The sequence below is a fragment of the Hirundo rustica genome, chromosome 1, assembly GCF_015227805.2.
Source record: "Hirundo rustica isolate bHirRus1 chromosome 1, bHirRus1.pri.v3, whole genome shotgun sequence".
In the NCBI taxonomy this organism is placed as follows: Eukaryota; Metazoa; Chordata; class Aves; order Passeriformes; family Hirundinidae; genus Hirundo; species Hirundo rustica.
In genome coordinates, this window is record NC_053450.1 from 132,518,408 (window position 1) to 132,534,696 (window position 16,289).

At 36.7% G+C, this 16,289-nt stretch overlaps 1 protein-coding gene across 3 annotated transcripts in view; it reads right to left on the minus strand.

Moving 5' to 3' along the window:
- The window catches only part of VPS50 (VPS50 subunit of EARP/GARPII complex), a 78,500-nt gene that overhangs the window by 55,224 nt on the left and 6,987 nt on the right, over positions 1-16,289 (minus strand). For 2 of the 3 annotated variants that reach the window (XM_040066067.2, XM_058421053.1), the window contains exons 3-10: positions 14,400-14,522; positions 13,741-13,812; positions 9,188-9,241; positions 6,150-6,220; positions 5,619-5,736; positions 5,496-5,531; positions 2,959-3,041; positions 1,306-1,348 (exon numbers count right to left, since the gene is read on the minus strand). In XM_040066067.2, coding sequence (XP_039922001.1) covers positions 1,306-1,348; positions 2,959-3,041; positions 5,496-5,531; positions 5,619-5,736; positions 6,150-6,220; positions 9,188-9,241; positions 13,741-13,812; positions 14,400-14,522 — 600 coding nt within the window. Of the gene's footprint in view, positions 1-1,305; positions 1,349-2,958; positions 3,042-5,495; positions 5,532-5,618; positions 5,737-6,149; positions 6,221-6,345; positions 6,638-9,187; positions 9,242-13,740; positions 13,813-14,399; positions 14,523-16,289 lie in introns of those variants that run through there. The other variant, XM_040066077.2, reaches the window with a different exon arrangement.

The window sequence follows — 16,289 nt, forward strand, 5'->3', positions numbered from 1 at the left end:
ACTTCTTAACCCTCTGACAGCATCTCTTAACTGGAGCTAACAGTATCTCAACTATAAGTTAATTGGCAAGATAGCCATTTATAGAATACTACATCAGCACAGCGATCAGGACCGCGATCAGGACCTGAGTCAAAAAAGAAAGCAGACACACAAACATGGGTTCTGCCAGCAGAGCTGTGTCTGAGCATACTGAACAGCTCTGCAACAAATGAAGTTCACCTATTATGCAAACTAAGTGAAAAAAAACTTCAATAGGATCATATATTAATGACTAATAAAGCTTTCAAGAATTTGACTATGTAACTTAATAACATGATTCTCATGTAGATGCTATAACATATTCAGATACACAACCTAACTCTAGTTATTTTCAACCAACTATGCCAAAAATAAAAACAGAATGAATCAGTAACGTATAATAACATACACAGTTAACAAGTGTTTTCTTTCCTTGCTAGATAATAAAACCATTTAAATTCTTATTATTTAATGATCTTGCAATACAGTTGTGCTCTTAGAAATAGAAACCACAGTAGATGGGTGTTTAGTCTGTTATGTACTTTTATTTAATCTATTGGGAAATTTTCATTAATCACATCATTAGTCACAAAATATTTTTGGTATTAATCCTAGAGATTTGGTGGGAGGTGTTTGTTGCACTTTCTTCTCTAAGCCAAATGATAAAATGACAAGAAACCTAAGGACTCAGAACTTCTCTAAAACATTACTCAGCAATTTGAATTTCAGACATTAAAAAAAAAAAAATCCTTCTCTTGTTTCTTTCTATCCCTTTGCTTTTGATACTATCTACCAACTTAAACCAACCTTAGCCTCATCCTTCACAGCTATTCAAGTCTTATTTCCTACAGCTTAGCACTGGTCCTATCCAATAGTTTCCAGCTTGCTGACCTTTCTTGTGAAACTGAATTTTCCTGTGAACCTGTGATCTCTTGTATAGTTTATCCAAATCTACTGGCTTGCTATCAATTTACTTTTCACAACTCTTTAGAAGTTCAATACTTCAAATGTTATGTGACTTTTTATATTTGACTGCTCTACCACTTACAGTGGACTGGGCCATCATATAATAATGTATAAGAGAGCATCTAGGCTGATTACAGCACTAAAGTCTATATGAACAGCAATTGCTACAGTATCCAAAGAGAGTATTTGAAAGAAATGTACACATTCTATAATTGCTGACAACATTTTACCAGAAAGCTCTAATATTTAGAGATTAAATACTAGTACATACTTAGAGGTTAAATATTAACATATACTAAACATCACTATATTAATTCTTACCTCTATTTGTTCCAAGGTGTCCTGCAGTTTTGAATTTAACTCACTATTGATGAATGAAAAAAAAGTTTAGAATAAAATAACTGATTAATAAACGTTTCAGACCACTTCTTATTTCCAAAAACCCTGCTACTGAGCCACAACACAGTAACTCATCATAAACCATTAAGCTGCTGCAGCTGTGTCAGACTAGCACCATTACACCACTGCTACATGGAAAGGAACATTATTCTAGGTTTATAATGCAGCAATGTTAAGAGGGTCTAGACAAGACTCCATCCTGCTAGGATTTAACCAAGAATTCAAAGACATTCTCAACCTTCAAGAAACTTGCTTTAAATGTTTTGGTTTGGCACTGTGGTCTACAGCAGAATATACCCAGAAGGGTCAGGGCTGTCAAGTCATTGCAAACTACAAGGAATTTTATTTGTTGCCCAGGACCCCCTTACAGAAATGCTATAGTATAGGAAAAAGAGAATTTAAGCTTTCTCAGAAAAATTTTTAAAGCTGGTATAAAAAATTAACAAAAAATAGCTACCGTAAGAGAAACTATTTACGACAAAGAAAGGCACCACTGCATTTTTGCAATCATCACCTTTAAAAATTTCAGAACAGCAGCAATTAAAAAAAAAAACAAAAACAAAAACCAAAACAAAACAAAACAAAACAAAAAAAAACCAAAAAAACACCCTACTGTTTTTGTTTGGAAGGGTCAAAGCAACAAAGAAATAGGTAGGATGTTCTCTTCCAGCAGAGAAAGCTCAGTTTTTATTAAATAACCACCATATCTGATTTTAGACAACTTCCTTCTGTGCTGTGAATCTTCTCCCTAGGGGCCTACATTAATTATCAAAAGACATCTCTGCTTAGTTCTCTATGCTTAAGTGATACACCCATCACCTTCCTTTTTTGTTTCCATTAGATAATTTGGGTACAACATCCTCCAAAGAAAAGTCTAAATAGAAAAAACAGACATCAAAAAGAATTGCCATTAAACACTAAAGAGAGTACCCACTATTTCTTTACTGTTTCTCCACATGCAATAAACCTTCAAACAGAAGGACCTCCATAATCATCTGGCGTTTATGAGCATTTCCTGCTATTCCTTTTTTTTTTTTTTAAAGAAATGAAAACATTAAGTCTAAGTTAGAAACTGTGGATATTTGGATTAGTTTCAGTACTGAAAGCAATTTCTTCACGTCAGCATGAAACTCGGCACTCTCTAATTTCATTGACAAGAACCAGGGTAAATTATCCTGCAGAAGCCATCTCGCTATAGGCAAATTATTTCCAGAATAAAAATTTCTCATTAAAAACTCAAGTCAGGTATGTCTAGGTTGGAGTTTGTTGCACAGTTATAATTCACTTTAAGTTGAAACTTTACTTGCCAACATATTACAACAATTAGAAAACAATTACATAGTCTAAACATTGATTATGTGCTGTTATGACTGTGACGACTGATTAGTCATGGTAGAGGAAGGTGGGAAACTACAGAGGATACTTAAGCTTTTATAACTCCCTCAATTTTACATTTCTAATCTGAAAATTATTTTTCTATTAAACTTTCTTTAGAGAATGACAACAAACGATCACTATTTTATACCACTTACAAATAAAATCATACAGAAGCTGACGTGCACAATGTCACCCTACCTTATACAACTGTAGTGTTTGAAAGTGCTGGCAGCTTTCTGGCATTCCAAGCACAGCTGAATAGCTCCTGGATAATCCTCTTCCTTAGGATAAAATACAATTGAAAGCTCATCTGAAGCAACAATGCAATACCCATTTTTGCCTGCATGCTTATGTATAAACATTAAGAATAAAATACTCTGCCTCTCCTCTGTGTCTATATGGTAAAGTTAAAGGAAAAGAGTGAGGGTCTACTGCAGCACTTAATGTGCAAGTAGTTTAGAATTAGCAACCTCTGAAAACACTAGGTACTACATTACCTTATGCAAACAACTTGCTGTATTGTTTCCTTATCCATACATAAAAAATATAAGTTTTTATTATAGAACTAACATCTTTCCAGTAACCCATTCATGAGCATGAAAAGAGGTTAGTTCAGGCACTGGTAGGCTGTTCCCATTTTATAAAACATAAAAGGAGACAAGGAAGACACTCGCAACATTATGCCCAAATAAACACTATTTAAATTGACACATCCAGCTCACTAGAAATTAACTTAAATACAACTGACTCACAGAAGGCCTCAAGAAACAAAGAACACGCTATGGATGCATTGGCCTAATATATAAAAAGAATATCCAATACATAGACAGCTCAATCAGGAAGTATTATAAGGATATCAAGACAAAAAAAAACATACACACAAAAATGTAAAACCCAAGGATCCTACCAACAAGACACAGGCATTGCCTCAGATATACCTATTATTTTTGTATTCTATTAGACAGGAGACCAGAAAGAATCTTGGAAGAAGAGAAATCCTCTTTAATAGCTAAGAGCTTCTGGGTTTTGTCATAATTACATCTGTTATATTACGTGCTTTAGAGAGCTCAAATGCAAAGCTGTTACTGGAATTTCAGTGATTGACTGAAGAGTAAAAACACGAGGGTAATTTGTAATCAGCTGTTATCATAGAGGAGTGATTTCAGTGATTTCTGAAGTGAAATTGGTTTTAACAGCAATGTCCTAATGCAGATCGAATTTAACTAAAAAACACAAAAAAAACCCAAATACATTATCCATTAGATGAAAACAGAACAGTCTAAAAAGACTGCTGTATTTATAGCTCTTTACATCTCTCTCCACTGGAAACCTGGTATTTGCTCCATTAAGTCTAACAGAGCTCAAATCAGAAAGCCTGCTTGTGTAAGATGTGTTAGTAATATATTCCAGATGCAGCTCAGCCTGTAAGCTACTGTAGCTTCATTCCAGGTCTTTTTTTAATTGGGAACCCTTTCAAAATGCTCCTCTGTGAGTGGCTACTAATAGCTCTCATGTATATTCCAACCTACTAACCTCTTGGAGTACAGAAAATAAATGGGCCAGTAGCCGGGATAACTTACTGGGAACAGACACTGAGCACAGCTCTGAAACTGCACCCTGCCAAAACCAGCAATTCCAGCCCTTAAAAATCACTGACCAGTTAAGATTATCAGACATTAGGGTCTGTGTGTGAATGCAACACCCACACCTCCTCAGGACAATTGCTGCCAATAGACAATGATGAGTTAATTTCCTTTAAAAATACAAAAAAAAAAAAGCACAGAAATGAAAAGCTAATAGTTGTACAGGGCATACTGAGCAGAAAGCATTTATGCCACCCGAAAATGAGTGCACTTGTGCTTGGTAAAGAGTAAGAAAGTTTGCTGAGACAAGGTTACTTACTCAAGATGGAATTAAATTCACAGAATCTTGAAAGTTAAAACTATTAAGATTCAATTTCTAAATTTAATAACTGGGGACTGTCATCATGACATTCTATCCAGTATTAGCTGCAAATATCTGGCAAACTTGCAAGTGGAAATTGTTACGCTACACGTCCTATAGCTGTCAGTAAAATCCTAAAGCTTTCTTTCATACAACTAATTGCCTTAAATCAAGATCTTATTTTCCTCTGTGCAGTGTCTACTGCATTTTTAGACAGTACATAACAGCATCAGAATTTTCAGCATCATGGCCTGCATGGTGCAGTGTTTTCTACAATTGAATTAAAAAATCAAGCCAATGAATAAGGACAGAAGGCTACTACATTTACAAATAAAATACCAAGCAGGGAGCCCATCTATAAATTTGTATAGGAATATATCAATAGAAATTCTTTATCCAGACCCAGTATATCGACAAACAGCTAAATCTCATCTTTTTTTTTCTTTTTTTCTTTTTTTTTTTTTTTTTTTCAAATATCAAGCTAAAGAAAAGAGGTGTAAGTTGAGAGCAGGGATAAGTGAAGACCCCACAACATTTTCACTGAACTAACTGAAGCTTCAATGCCCAGATCTAAAGACAGGAATTCGATTTTCATAGAAAATACTCCCCCTCAGCAGAGGGGCTATCTAATTTGATACAAAGTTTTTATCAATTTAAAAGAAGAATAAAAATATAATTCCATACCATGCACACAACCTGTTTGCAAGAGGAAAGGAAGGAACAAAATTAAGATGACTGGCAAATGTGGACTTAGAATAGCTTCAAATTATACCAGTCTGGTAGGGACTTACCTCCAACATCTCACTCAAACGGACATCAGTTCTTTGCTTAAAAAAAAAAAAAAAAAAATCCAGTCATTACTATGCAGAAATTAAGAAAAATATTTGTCACTGAAAAGAAACAACTGTACATACCAGTGTTTTTATTGTTCTCAAAGACTTTAGCAATCCAATAAGCAACTGTCGTTTCCTCTGATTTGCAAGGAGTCCCAAACTAGTTTGTGTGAAGCCCTCCTTTGCTATATTCAGGTGTCTGCAAGGTAGAAATTAACATAATCTTCAACAATTCATAAAATAAAACTTACTTCTAATCAATTCTAACAAGTCCAACAAAATATATGGTAGAAAATAAGATTGTCAGCATTGTTAGGGAAACTCAGAAAACAAGGTTGTACCAACAGACTACTAAGAAGGTACATCCTCCCTTCTGCACTTGCCTGTTGATCAGTGGTATATCTCCAAAGCTTTCTGTTTCAAAGAGAACTCCCAATTGCAAAAGTAAGAGCTGCAAGAGTTTGGAATTGTTTCAGTATCTCTAATTTCTACTGCTAATAGCACTCAGCACATAAACAGGAAATATCATCAGCAAGCAATCTTCCTGGGTTTACAGATTTCCTGTTAAATACTTCCCCACTTTCAATCTCTGCAGTTCCTTAAGCAAGATACCTTCTTCCATTTGTGCAAATAACCGCTGCTAACTGAAGGCCACTCTGCAGTGACGTAACACGTTCAAGTTCCTACAGAGAGACAACAAATTAAGTTAAACAAATGTTAAGGTTTAACAAATGTACAAGTTACACTCCAGTGAAGACTACTGATTAGTAACTTCTCTTGAGATGTTATAATGACTTTGTAGAGCTACCTTATATATTATTCGTTTCATCATTTATATACACTAAGCACTGCAATGTACCACTAATATAAACTGTATTTTGAAATACAATTCTTTGAAGATAAGATAGCTGAAATCCATTTTCATTGCAGTGGGACCCTCTACATTTATATATTGCGCATTTAGCCTAATAATCTCTATACCATTGATGCATTACAACAGAATAATTAAAGCTTCAGGGATAGAAGCACAACGGCTTAATTTGCATTAATATGCCAGAGAGCAGCAAAAAAAAAAAGTTTCACACAGTATTTTCTTGTTTAGAAGCACTTCTGTTCTACCAATTTAATAGATGTCACAACATAATGAATGTTAATGATATCCTGTTGACTTTCAGCTGAAAACTCTTCAGCAGAGGTGACCTGAATTTAGCTTGATTTTGACTTAGTGAAGTGCCTAGCATAATCTCAACTCCTAGAAAAAAATAAATGTTTTAATATAACTATTAGGATTTCTTTTGTTAGAACAGCTCCACAGAAAAGCACATTCTTTCCCCAGGCTACAGAAAAAAAAATATATTTATTTATTTATTTATTTTTAAGTCTGTTTTATTTTTAATTCTGCCCATCATTTCAAAATGTATGAAGTGCTTTCCATGAGAAGCGAGATTTTCACTTTGAGAACAAATCTAATTCTAATAACATGACAAGCAAAAATGAGTTCAAAGTTCAGTTCAGTTTTAGATCAGCTCCTGATTAGACTCCAAATCACTAAGCTGCACTGTCCACCAAAATCTGCTTCTTTATGGTAGCAGTGTTGCTTTGTATAAATGACAGCCTAATTGCTGATGTGCAAAATATTTTAAGAAACCAAATTCAAAGATTACTTTCCTCAATACTTCTCTCTAAAAACATACTTTGCAAATACCAGAGCTATTCAAAAAGCCATTATTCCCTTGATCATAAGGAAACACATACAATAAGGAGCAACTCCACTCCAGTCCTGCCTCTTGCAAAGACTGTAAAATCTCTCCTTTGAACATGACTGGATGGAGAGGAGAGTACAGTTCCCAAAGAGGGAATCTTCTACCCAGCATTTAGAACTGAGTAAAATTTTTCTCTTCTCAAAAACAGTCTTTCACCCCACTGGCTGTTCCTAAAGCATGTCTTTCTTCCAACAACAGAAAACTGTAAATCCCTTACCCTGTGTCTGTGCCATGCCTCTTGTGGCCACAGGAGTGCCTGTTAAACCATACTAGGCATGGGCTTCAAACCACAATATCCCTGAACTACACTTTACACACTGAAAATGTGTCCAGGAGATGTGCTCAATTGCACTGTTATTTCTTGTAATGTTCTCTTACTGTAGCTGAACACTGAACTGGAGCTGCCATTACAAGTTCATACAGCACAGCAGGAGGTTCATTTCCTGAATCAGTGGGAAAGTGAGACCTGTAACACCCACCAGAAGCCTACTGACAAGAATAATTCTGTGCAGGCCTGTGTCCATAAGTAACACTGAAGGATTATTGATTTCATCAGGCAAAAATGCACTTAAGTAAAGTTTTTAAACGATTTTTACTGGCACTACGGATTTTTAACTGTCCCTTTGGAACATCTGAAAGCACTTCTAGATATAAAACAGGTGCACCTCACTAAGATGTCTGCAATAAGAACATTATTAACATTAAACAGAAAAATGCAAGAACATTTGCTGCAGTTCCATTATGCAGTGAGAGGTTTTCAAAGCAAAGCTGCTGGATTCAGAAAAAACAGCACTCACTCAAAACTGTCCATTCCAAACAACAGTAAAATAATACCAGATTTTTATACCAATTACCCTATCTTGTGAAGACTCAACCACAGTAGCATTTACCAGCCTTCCCCAGCAATAGCCTCCTACCTCACCCCTTTAACTAAAACTGAAACAACTTTACCATTACAGCCTTTTTCTTCCACCTGCTATTGCAGAGGATGACACAAGCTTCTCTGACGGTCACTTCTCCCCACTCCATTGTTCTTTAAACAGCAGCACTCCTTTTACCAGGCAATGATGCCAGAACACAGATGGCAACCTAACTAAGGCTGGATGCACTGGCCATAAGAACAAGTGAACAAAAGAGGATGTTGTGTCCTCTGGAGAAGGGGAAAATAACTGCAGCTCCATGACATCTAGCACAGGTTAATAGCCAGGAAACCATCTTTGTTCTTCAACACTCTCTCCAGCTTCTTGCACCAAGAATTGCCATAATAACCAGTATAACAATAGCGATGTAAGGTGCTGTACATAAACAGATGTATTCACAAGATCACTCTCAGACTAACTTAATCACCATTTTCACTTTGCAGAACTGTTAGAACAGTACTACTGGGCACATGGTGTGACTTTCGGGGATGGTTCTGAGCAGGGACAGGAGTTGGACTTGATGACCCTAGTGGGTCCCTTCCAACACAACATTATATGACACTGTGATTCTCAAAACTGCCTGAGATTAGTGGCAGTTAAGTGATCTTAAGAAAGATCACTATAGCTTTCTCTTATGGAATAAGATGTGGCAGTCCTAAACAGGGGCATTAAAACACCTCCTGTTTGAAGTCCTTTACAGCCAAGCCTTTGAATTAATGAATTCTGAATTCTTCAGAAAGCTTTGTAAAATGACCATATGTCAATACCTTTATCATCTTAAGGACTTTCGACTCAATACACCATTGGTTTTCACTATATTACATTTTCACTACATTCACTATGTTTTTAGCATACAAAAATAGCTGGTTCCAATCAGGTTCTAACACCCCTACTACAAATTACTATAACTACACAACTGCAGCATTATGACAGCACAAAATTGAAAAGCAAGTGTTAGTTGTCTTACCTCAACATATGCAGGCTGTTTCTCAAGGATTAAATCTGCAACTTTCTTAGATACCTTAAAAAGAAGAACACTCCATTTGATACATAGCAATCCTAATTAAATAGGCCATGCTTATACTAAAATTCTACAAGTTTGTGATTCTCTGCCATTAAGTTCTGCATTTTTCAAATTCATGAATAAATGCTTCACAACAACATACAAAAAACCTGTAAAAATTATGGTCAGCTTTTCTTAGAGCCAAGATAAGAGAAACATTCACAATTCCATCTAATGATTAGTGGGCATTTTTAGACTACTCACTTAACTCACCGCTTGTTAAGGAATGTGCTAGAAAAGCAAATAGAAATAATTTGGGACACTTCAAGTGTTTACAGTTTGCTCATGCTATTGCTAGAGTACAAATCTAAGTCAGTCATACAGCATGGTGTGCTGGCTTGGGCTGGGGTATTCAATTTTCTCCAGAGTACCTGGTATGGGGCTCTTTTGGTCTTGGGCTGAAATGAGTTTTGATAACACAGAGGTGTTTCAGTTGAGCAGTGCCTGCAGAGAATCAAAGCCTTTCTACTCCTCAAAACACCTCACCACCAAGTGGGCTCGGGGTGCCCAAACCTTTGAGAGGGGACATAACTGATCCCAACTGACCCATAGGATATCCTAAACATGTGGTGTCATGATCAGCATATACAGCTGAGGGGAGAAGAAGGAAGGGAAGGATCTTGTCTTCACAAATAACTGCTACACATGATACAGCCCTGCTCTCCTGGAGAAGACTGAACGGCTGCCTGCCCATGAGGAGCAGTGAATTAATTCCTTGTTTTGCTTCACTTGTTTTTCCTTTACCTATTTTTTAGCTATTTCTTCTGCATTATCTACCTTTTCTCAACCCATGAGCTCTTTTACTCCTCCCATTCTCCCCCCTACCCCACTGGTGGAGAAGCAAGAGAGAGGCTGCATGATACATCATTGCCATCTAGAGTTAAACCACAACACATTTAACGTAAGGACACCACCTTTGAGACTGATACTGCACTAAATTAAAACTATGTCAAAATGAATATGCACCCTCTACACATTATATCCTTTCTTTAGAACACAGAATATATATTTTAAAATTTTCTCCACTGCTCTGAGTATAATTCTAAGTAGAATGACCCTGAGACCTGCTGTCTGTATTGAATTTAAAAACTGGGCATTGATACCTTAATCAATCTCTTGTCCACAAAAACAGAAACTTAAAAAGAAAGAAATCCAACAGTAATAGTCCTATAAATGCCAGCTTGAGAATTGTGTATTTAGTTTTGTTTTTCATCAGGGACTAAAAATATTTAAGAAATGGTTTCAAACATGAAAAAGAAATTACTGGTACTGCTCTATATTCTTTTGGGGGAACAATACTCTCAGAAACAGAAATAAAATAAAACTGGCTATGACAGCCAGCCCACAAAGCATTACTGTCAAAGAGAAACAAAGAGGTTTTTGTAAGCTTGACTGCTTAGGTAAACATAGCACAAAGTTGAGCTCCTTCAATCAGCATTCCTGTAACAAACTTACATTGGTTCCACCAGCTCAATTCCCATCCTCTGGAAGAGCACTTGCACATAAATAGTCTTTGAAGTATTCCAATGTCATCAGGGGGCAATGTGGACAAGGGGCACATACCCAGCTATGCTCTCCCCCATCCTTATCAAACACAGCTCAGAACCACAAAGCAATTTTACAACTTTTCAGTTCTTCTTAACCTTTCCATTGTTCCACAACTAATAAAGCTTTCCTCTGCAGGCCAGCAAACAAACCACCCCAGAGCGAGGTGGGGTCAGGATAGGATATAATCAAGCCAAATGCTACACAAGCCTACGTGACCCCCGGGCTCTTAAGAAATTTTGTTCACTCCGCAGTCTATGCACTGTCAAATTTTCACCTTCTTCTTTCAACACATTCTTCATTCTAGTCCTGTACCTGTTAAAAACTTTAGGACATGGATATACCTGCTAGTTATTCAATGCTCTAGTACAAACCTAACAGTTTTATTCTCCACTGTTAAGCAATGTTCAAGCAGCACACATGAATAAAAGATACATTCCTTTTCAGTTTTTACACTCTTTTGTTTTGCAAGTCCTCAGTTATCCTTGACTAATAACAATCTCAACATTGAGAAGCACCTGCCACAGGCACTTTTTTTTCTTTCCCAGAACTTAGTGATAACTACTTTTCTTTCTGAGGTTCCAAGCTACCCTTCCAGATACTTTTTCAGATGAGCAATACCATCCCCAGTTACTTCCTTGATTTTAAAACTGTCACACTTCTTTTGGCATCTGCCATATAATTGTGCTGTGCTAAGTCTTGCAATCTTGCATTACAACTGCTAGTACTGAATGTGATCGTGGTTATTATCAATGCCTGCCAACAACATTTGCTGAAGGGACAAACAATTTTCTCTTTCCTAACCACATCCATAAAATATATTTCACCTCCTGAAGAAAAAACAACATAGCTAAGGGTATTAGACTCCTAATTAAAATGAAGTCTAGCAGACACACAACTAAAAAGCCTTTCTAATTCAAATTGTATGTAGCAAGTTGATTACAAACTAAAGCTGTTATTATACATACATTAAAAAATGTTTGAGCAAGTTGGGATCCTTCCAGTGGAATGAACAACTAATGAGCAAACTACAGAAAATAAATCTTTCTAGTCACCCTGAGAAAACAATTGGATGACCAAGATCAGCTGTGCAAAAGCAGACAGTAACAGTCAGTGAGAAGTGGAAGATCAGAACTCTAGTATCTGTAATTCACACTCATATAAGTGGTTTCCATTTGCTATTATCTCCAAACTACTACTGTAAATTCCTCTGCCATCTGTAGGTACAAACGCTGAAGTGAACAACACAGTATCTAGTTTTTTGAAAAAGCAGAGGTATTGTGTGATATGCCAACAGGCTTCTTGAATACTCTATCCAATAATCTATTCACCATTAAAATATTTTTAGGACTGAACTAACATTCTGCAGTTTTCTCTTCCATGAAAGACACTAATGTCCTTTAAGGCAGACGGCTTTCTAAATGACCCATGACGAGATAAATGAACAATAACTGAGACACAAGAAGAAAACATGCAACTGTCTCTCACACTCTACCTGAAAATTTGACATAAGGACATGAAATGCAGCATATAAGGTATCTCTTAGCACCTTGGCACATGCCCAAGGGGGAAATAATTCCTTCCTATACCAGAAACACATTTTCATGAGATTAAGAAAGAAACAAGCAAGGACCAATCCTGTCTGAGTGGGATGGTGAGGGAAAAACTGGATACATGTTTCTTGTCAAAAGTTTTGGCTTTGAGAGTTTTTACCTGTTTGTACTCTAAAAGAAAAACATCTGACCATATTTACTGGAAGCCTTGTGCTCAGTTCTCTCCCCTATTATCCATTAGCTGCATGCACTTTCCAATTCAAATATTTCAGCAGCAGCCATGCCCTGAAACTACTCCCCCAGCTGCAGCCAGTTCCCATCCTGCAAGCAAAAAATGGCCAAGACATTGCTAACACATATTAGGTTTATGCAGCATATCTCAGTGAAGTTCTCAGTCTTGAGAGCACTTCCTTGCAAACTAACGTCACCACCACGTTCTCTTAAAATTAAAAAAAAACACCACCACACAAACACACAAAAACTATTCTCACTCACTTCCAACTTCTTTCCTTATAAATCTTGGTGAGAAATATGGAATATTAATTTCCTCAACTTCTAACTGATCTTTCAAAAAACTTCATATGTATATCATGGGGAAAGCAGTCTAAGGCAGAAGGCACTTGCTTTACGTACTGTTAACAATGCAAGATTCTCCTATACATTTCATTTATTTGAAGACATGAATTAGGATTATGACTTCTATTTCACTTGCAGACACCCTCCAAATCCCACAGTTAATAGATTTGTTTCCTGTACCATGCTGTTCATCTCGAAAGAGTAATGGAACAACAATTAACATATGAATAGAAAATTTCAAAGTCTGAAACACAACAAGCACCTTTCAAATGCTGCAACTCCACTTTCTCCTCATTCCTTGTAGTTACTGCTCATTACATTTCATTTGGTTTATTACACAATATCTCTGCATCACTGTTCACTAAAAACCCTTATGAACAATTAGCATATGGGCAAATAAAAAGTAAGAGAAAATAACGTCTTCAAGGGGAGAGTTTTTAAAACATTTTATGTCCAATATTGCTAGAAATCCCTCAAAGAGATATTACTCCACTATTCAGCACTGTGTTGAACATTAGGAGATAAACATTCAAAAAGTCAAGTTTCCAAAGTAATTAGTTAGCACATTTGCTCTTTGTTACAATACATAACACTAAGATTTACTTCCATTATTTCATATGATTATATAATTTAGCAATGATTTTCTACTATAAAGGCACACAACATATTAAAAATATACTTAGTATCTAATGGTTAAGAAATCAAATCTTTTTCAGTTACACTTCTTGCTAGACTTATAGACAAGACAACAAATTGTGTAAGGGTACAGAGGAAAAAACTTACAGCAGCTTGCTGTTGTTTTAGTTTGTCTCTGTACTCTTCCAGTTCTTGAAGACTGAGTACTGGAGGAAGCCTCTGCATTTAAATAATAAATTAAAATCAGTGAGGAATTAAAGACTGTTAACTCACACATAGTATTAGCTAGGGAATCAGTTTCATTAAAGAAACATTCTTACAGCTTCTGCAATCTAATTTGCAGAATTAATCCATCTTTTCAAACAATGGATACTGAAATCAATTAGTGTTAAGATATACAACATATGATCATAATTGTCTCATATAATAATATAATTACCTCACACTTACTTTATTTTACATCATATATGTATACACATAATCACCCAATCACAGAAATTGTCTGTTTGCTAAAAAAATACACAAAATACAGAACAGACTTGTTTCCTCAGCTATCTTGAGTTTTTCACTACAGTTTAAATTACGAAATGCCTGTTAGCACATTCTACTACATTAAAAGAAAAGATTATATACTGTATATATGCACCCATACTCTATGCTAGAAGATCCACACAACTGCAAGATGATGTAGGGGAATACGGTGTTGTATTAATGCAAGGTCTAAGAAATAAAAATAGCTCATTGAAACAAGCATACTTTTGGTCTTCATTTTTTATTATCATTTTTCTTTTATGATGACAGCTTACCTCTAACTCATACTTCACAATATCAAAGGAGTCATTGGAAAAATAAACTTCTTCAATGCTGTTAATTATTTCCTGTTGTGCCTGAGGATCAGTTGGTTCTTCATGTAGTTCTCTGAGCTCCTCCTGCACAAAATAAAAAAGAACTTCCATAATGTAATAACACATCCTAGGAAGAACAATGTTTTAACAAAACAAACATCTTTCAAAAGCCACTTCCAACATTAGCACAAGAGGCAATGGCAAAATACAGAAAGATCAGTACACTGTGGCTTGTACTTCCTACTACAGAGAGCAAGACTTCTAAAACTTTTCAAAAAACATAGCGTAGACTTCAACGTTGCAGCCTGCTTAATACATTTATGGCACCAAGTGCATGTTGAGTCCAGTTTCTTCCTTCTTAACTTTAGAAACTCTCATAATAAACTAAAAACATACTGGGAGATTATTTCTTCAGACGGAGAAAAAAAATGGACAAAACAAAACAAATAAAACCAGAATTTTTAAAAACAAAAGAACCCTCTTTGTAAATTACAGGGAGACAGTGTCCCTACAAATGCATAACTTTTCAGCTCAGCCCTCACATTCACTGAAATAAAAGTCATGCTATTAAACACTTGATTTCTACAGGTAAAACCAGAATAGATCTGCCTTCTTTGCACAAGATTAACAGCTCTCAGATTTTAGCAGAGTGGACTGAGCAGAGATGTGCTATCAGCTTTCTGAAAGCTAACATCCAGAGATACGCATCCCCCTCCTTGCCAACGCAATCTCCTCTGGAAGGTCTCCCCAACAACCCAGATGCTTCCTGAGGTTGAAGCAAACCAAGGACTCAGCCTGAACCTTCTCCTTCTCTGCTACACTGGACATTGCAAGCAATACTGGCCCTCTCCTGGATGTTGTTCCCTCAAAAAGAATTAAAATTCCTTTTATCAGAGACTCAAAAGGAGAAGTGTTAGAATATTCTTTCATCAAAAATAAAATTGCTTGATAATGAAATTAAACTCTAGTGAAGCAATCCAGCAGACTGAAGAGTCCCACAACGATCCTGAACCTCTCAGCAGTGCTGAATTGTTCCAGCGGGGCAAGGTGCTGCTATGTTCATCACAAAAAGCTCAAAGGTTTATTTCACCAGCTGGCAGTATCCGATTTTAAATTAAATGACTGAACAAGCACTAATTTGCTTATTTTGCACATCAGGTGAGATAAGATCAATGAGTAGATGTTCTGAGGCAAAGTGACACAATACACAGCAAGGTGCTGTTCCTCTGTGCAGTAAGAGGCAGCCAAGGGGTCACAAGTGGGTGGTTTGGAAGAGCATCAGACAAGCCGCTGCTCCGCTGAAATCCTTCTAAACAAGAAAAAAGAGAGGGGGCAAAAAAGGAAAAGAAGAAAACAGTGAGGCAGTAGGGAAATAAAAAGCAACAGCTCTGATACAAAGAAAAACGTGTTTCATGCGTAACTCACATCCCGAGTGGCCCCAAGCGAGGCTGAAGGAAAGCCCCAGGCGCTGCCGCGAGCGGTGCTGCGGGCCAGGCCGCAGCCAGGAGGCCCTGAGCCGCACTGGGGCAGCGGGGAATGGGAGAAAAACCATGGAGGAGACAGCGGGGAACCGGGGAAAGCCCTCGAGCAGCCACCTTCTCCCACCCCGAGATCTCCACCTGAAACGCCTGGCACAGCTGCTGCCACCAGCGCAGGCGAACGCAGCAATCCGAGCCCAGCCAGAGAAAGGACACGGGCTGCACCAACAGACCGACAGAAGCAAGGAAATAATATAGTTGTATCATTATATATCTGTAATGGTAGCTTTATAATGTATACCCCACTGTGAATTAGTTTCACATCTTACAGTGCATTGAGTTTTAGCTATATAAAACTAAAATTAAAAATTAT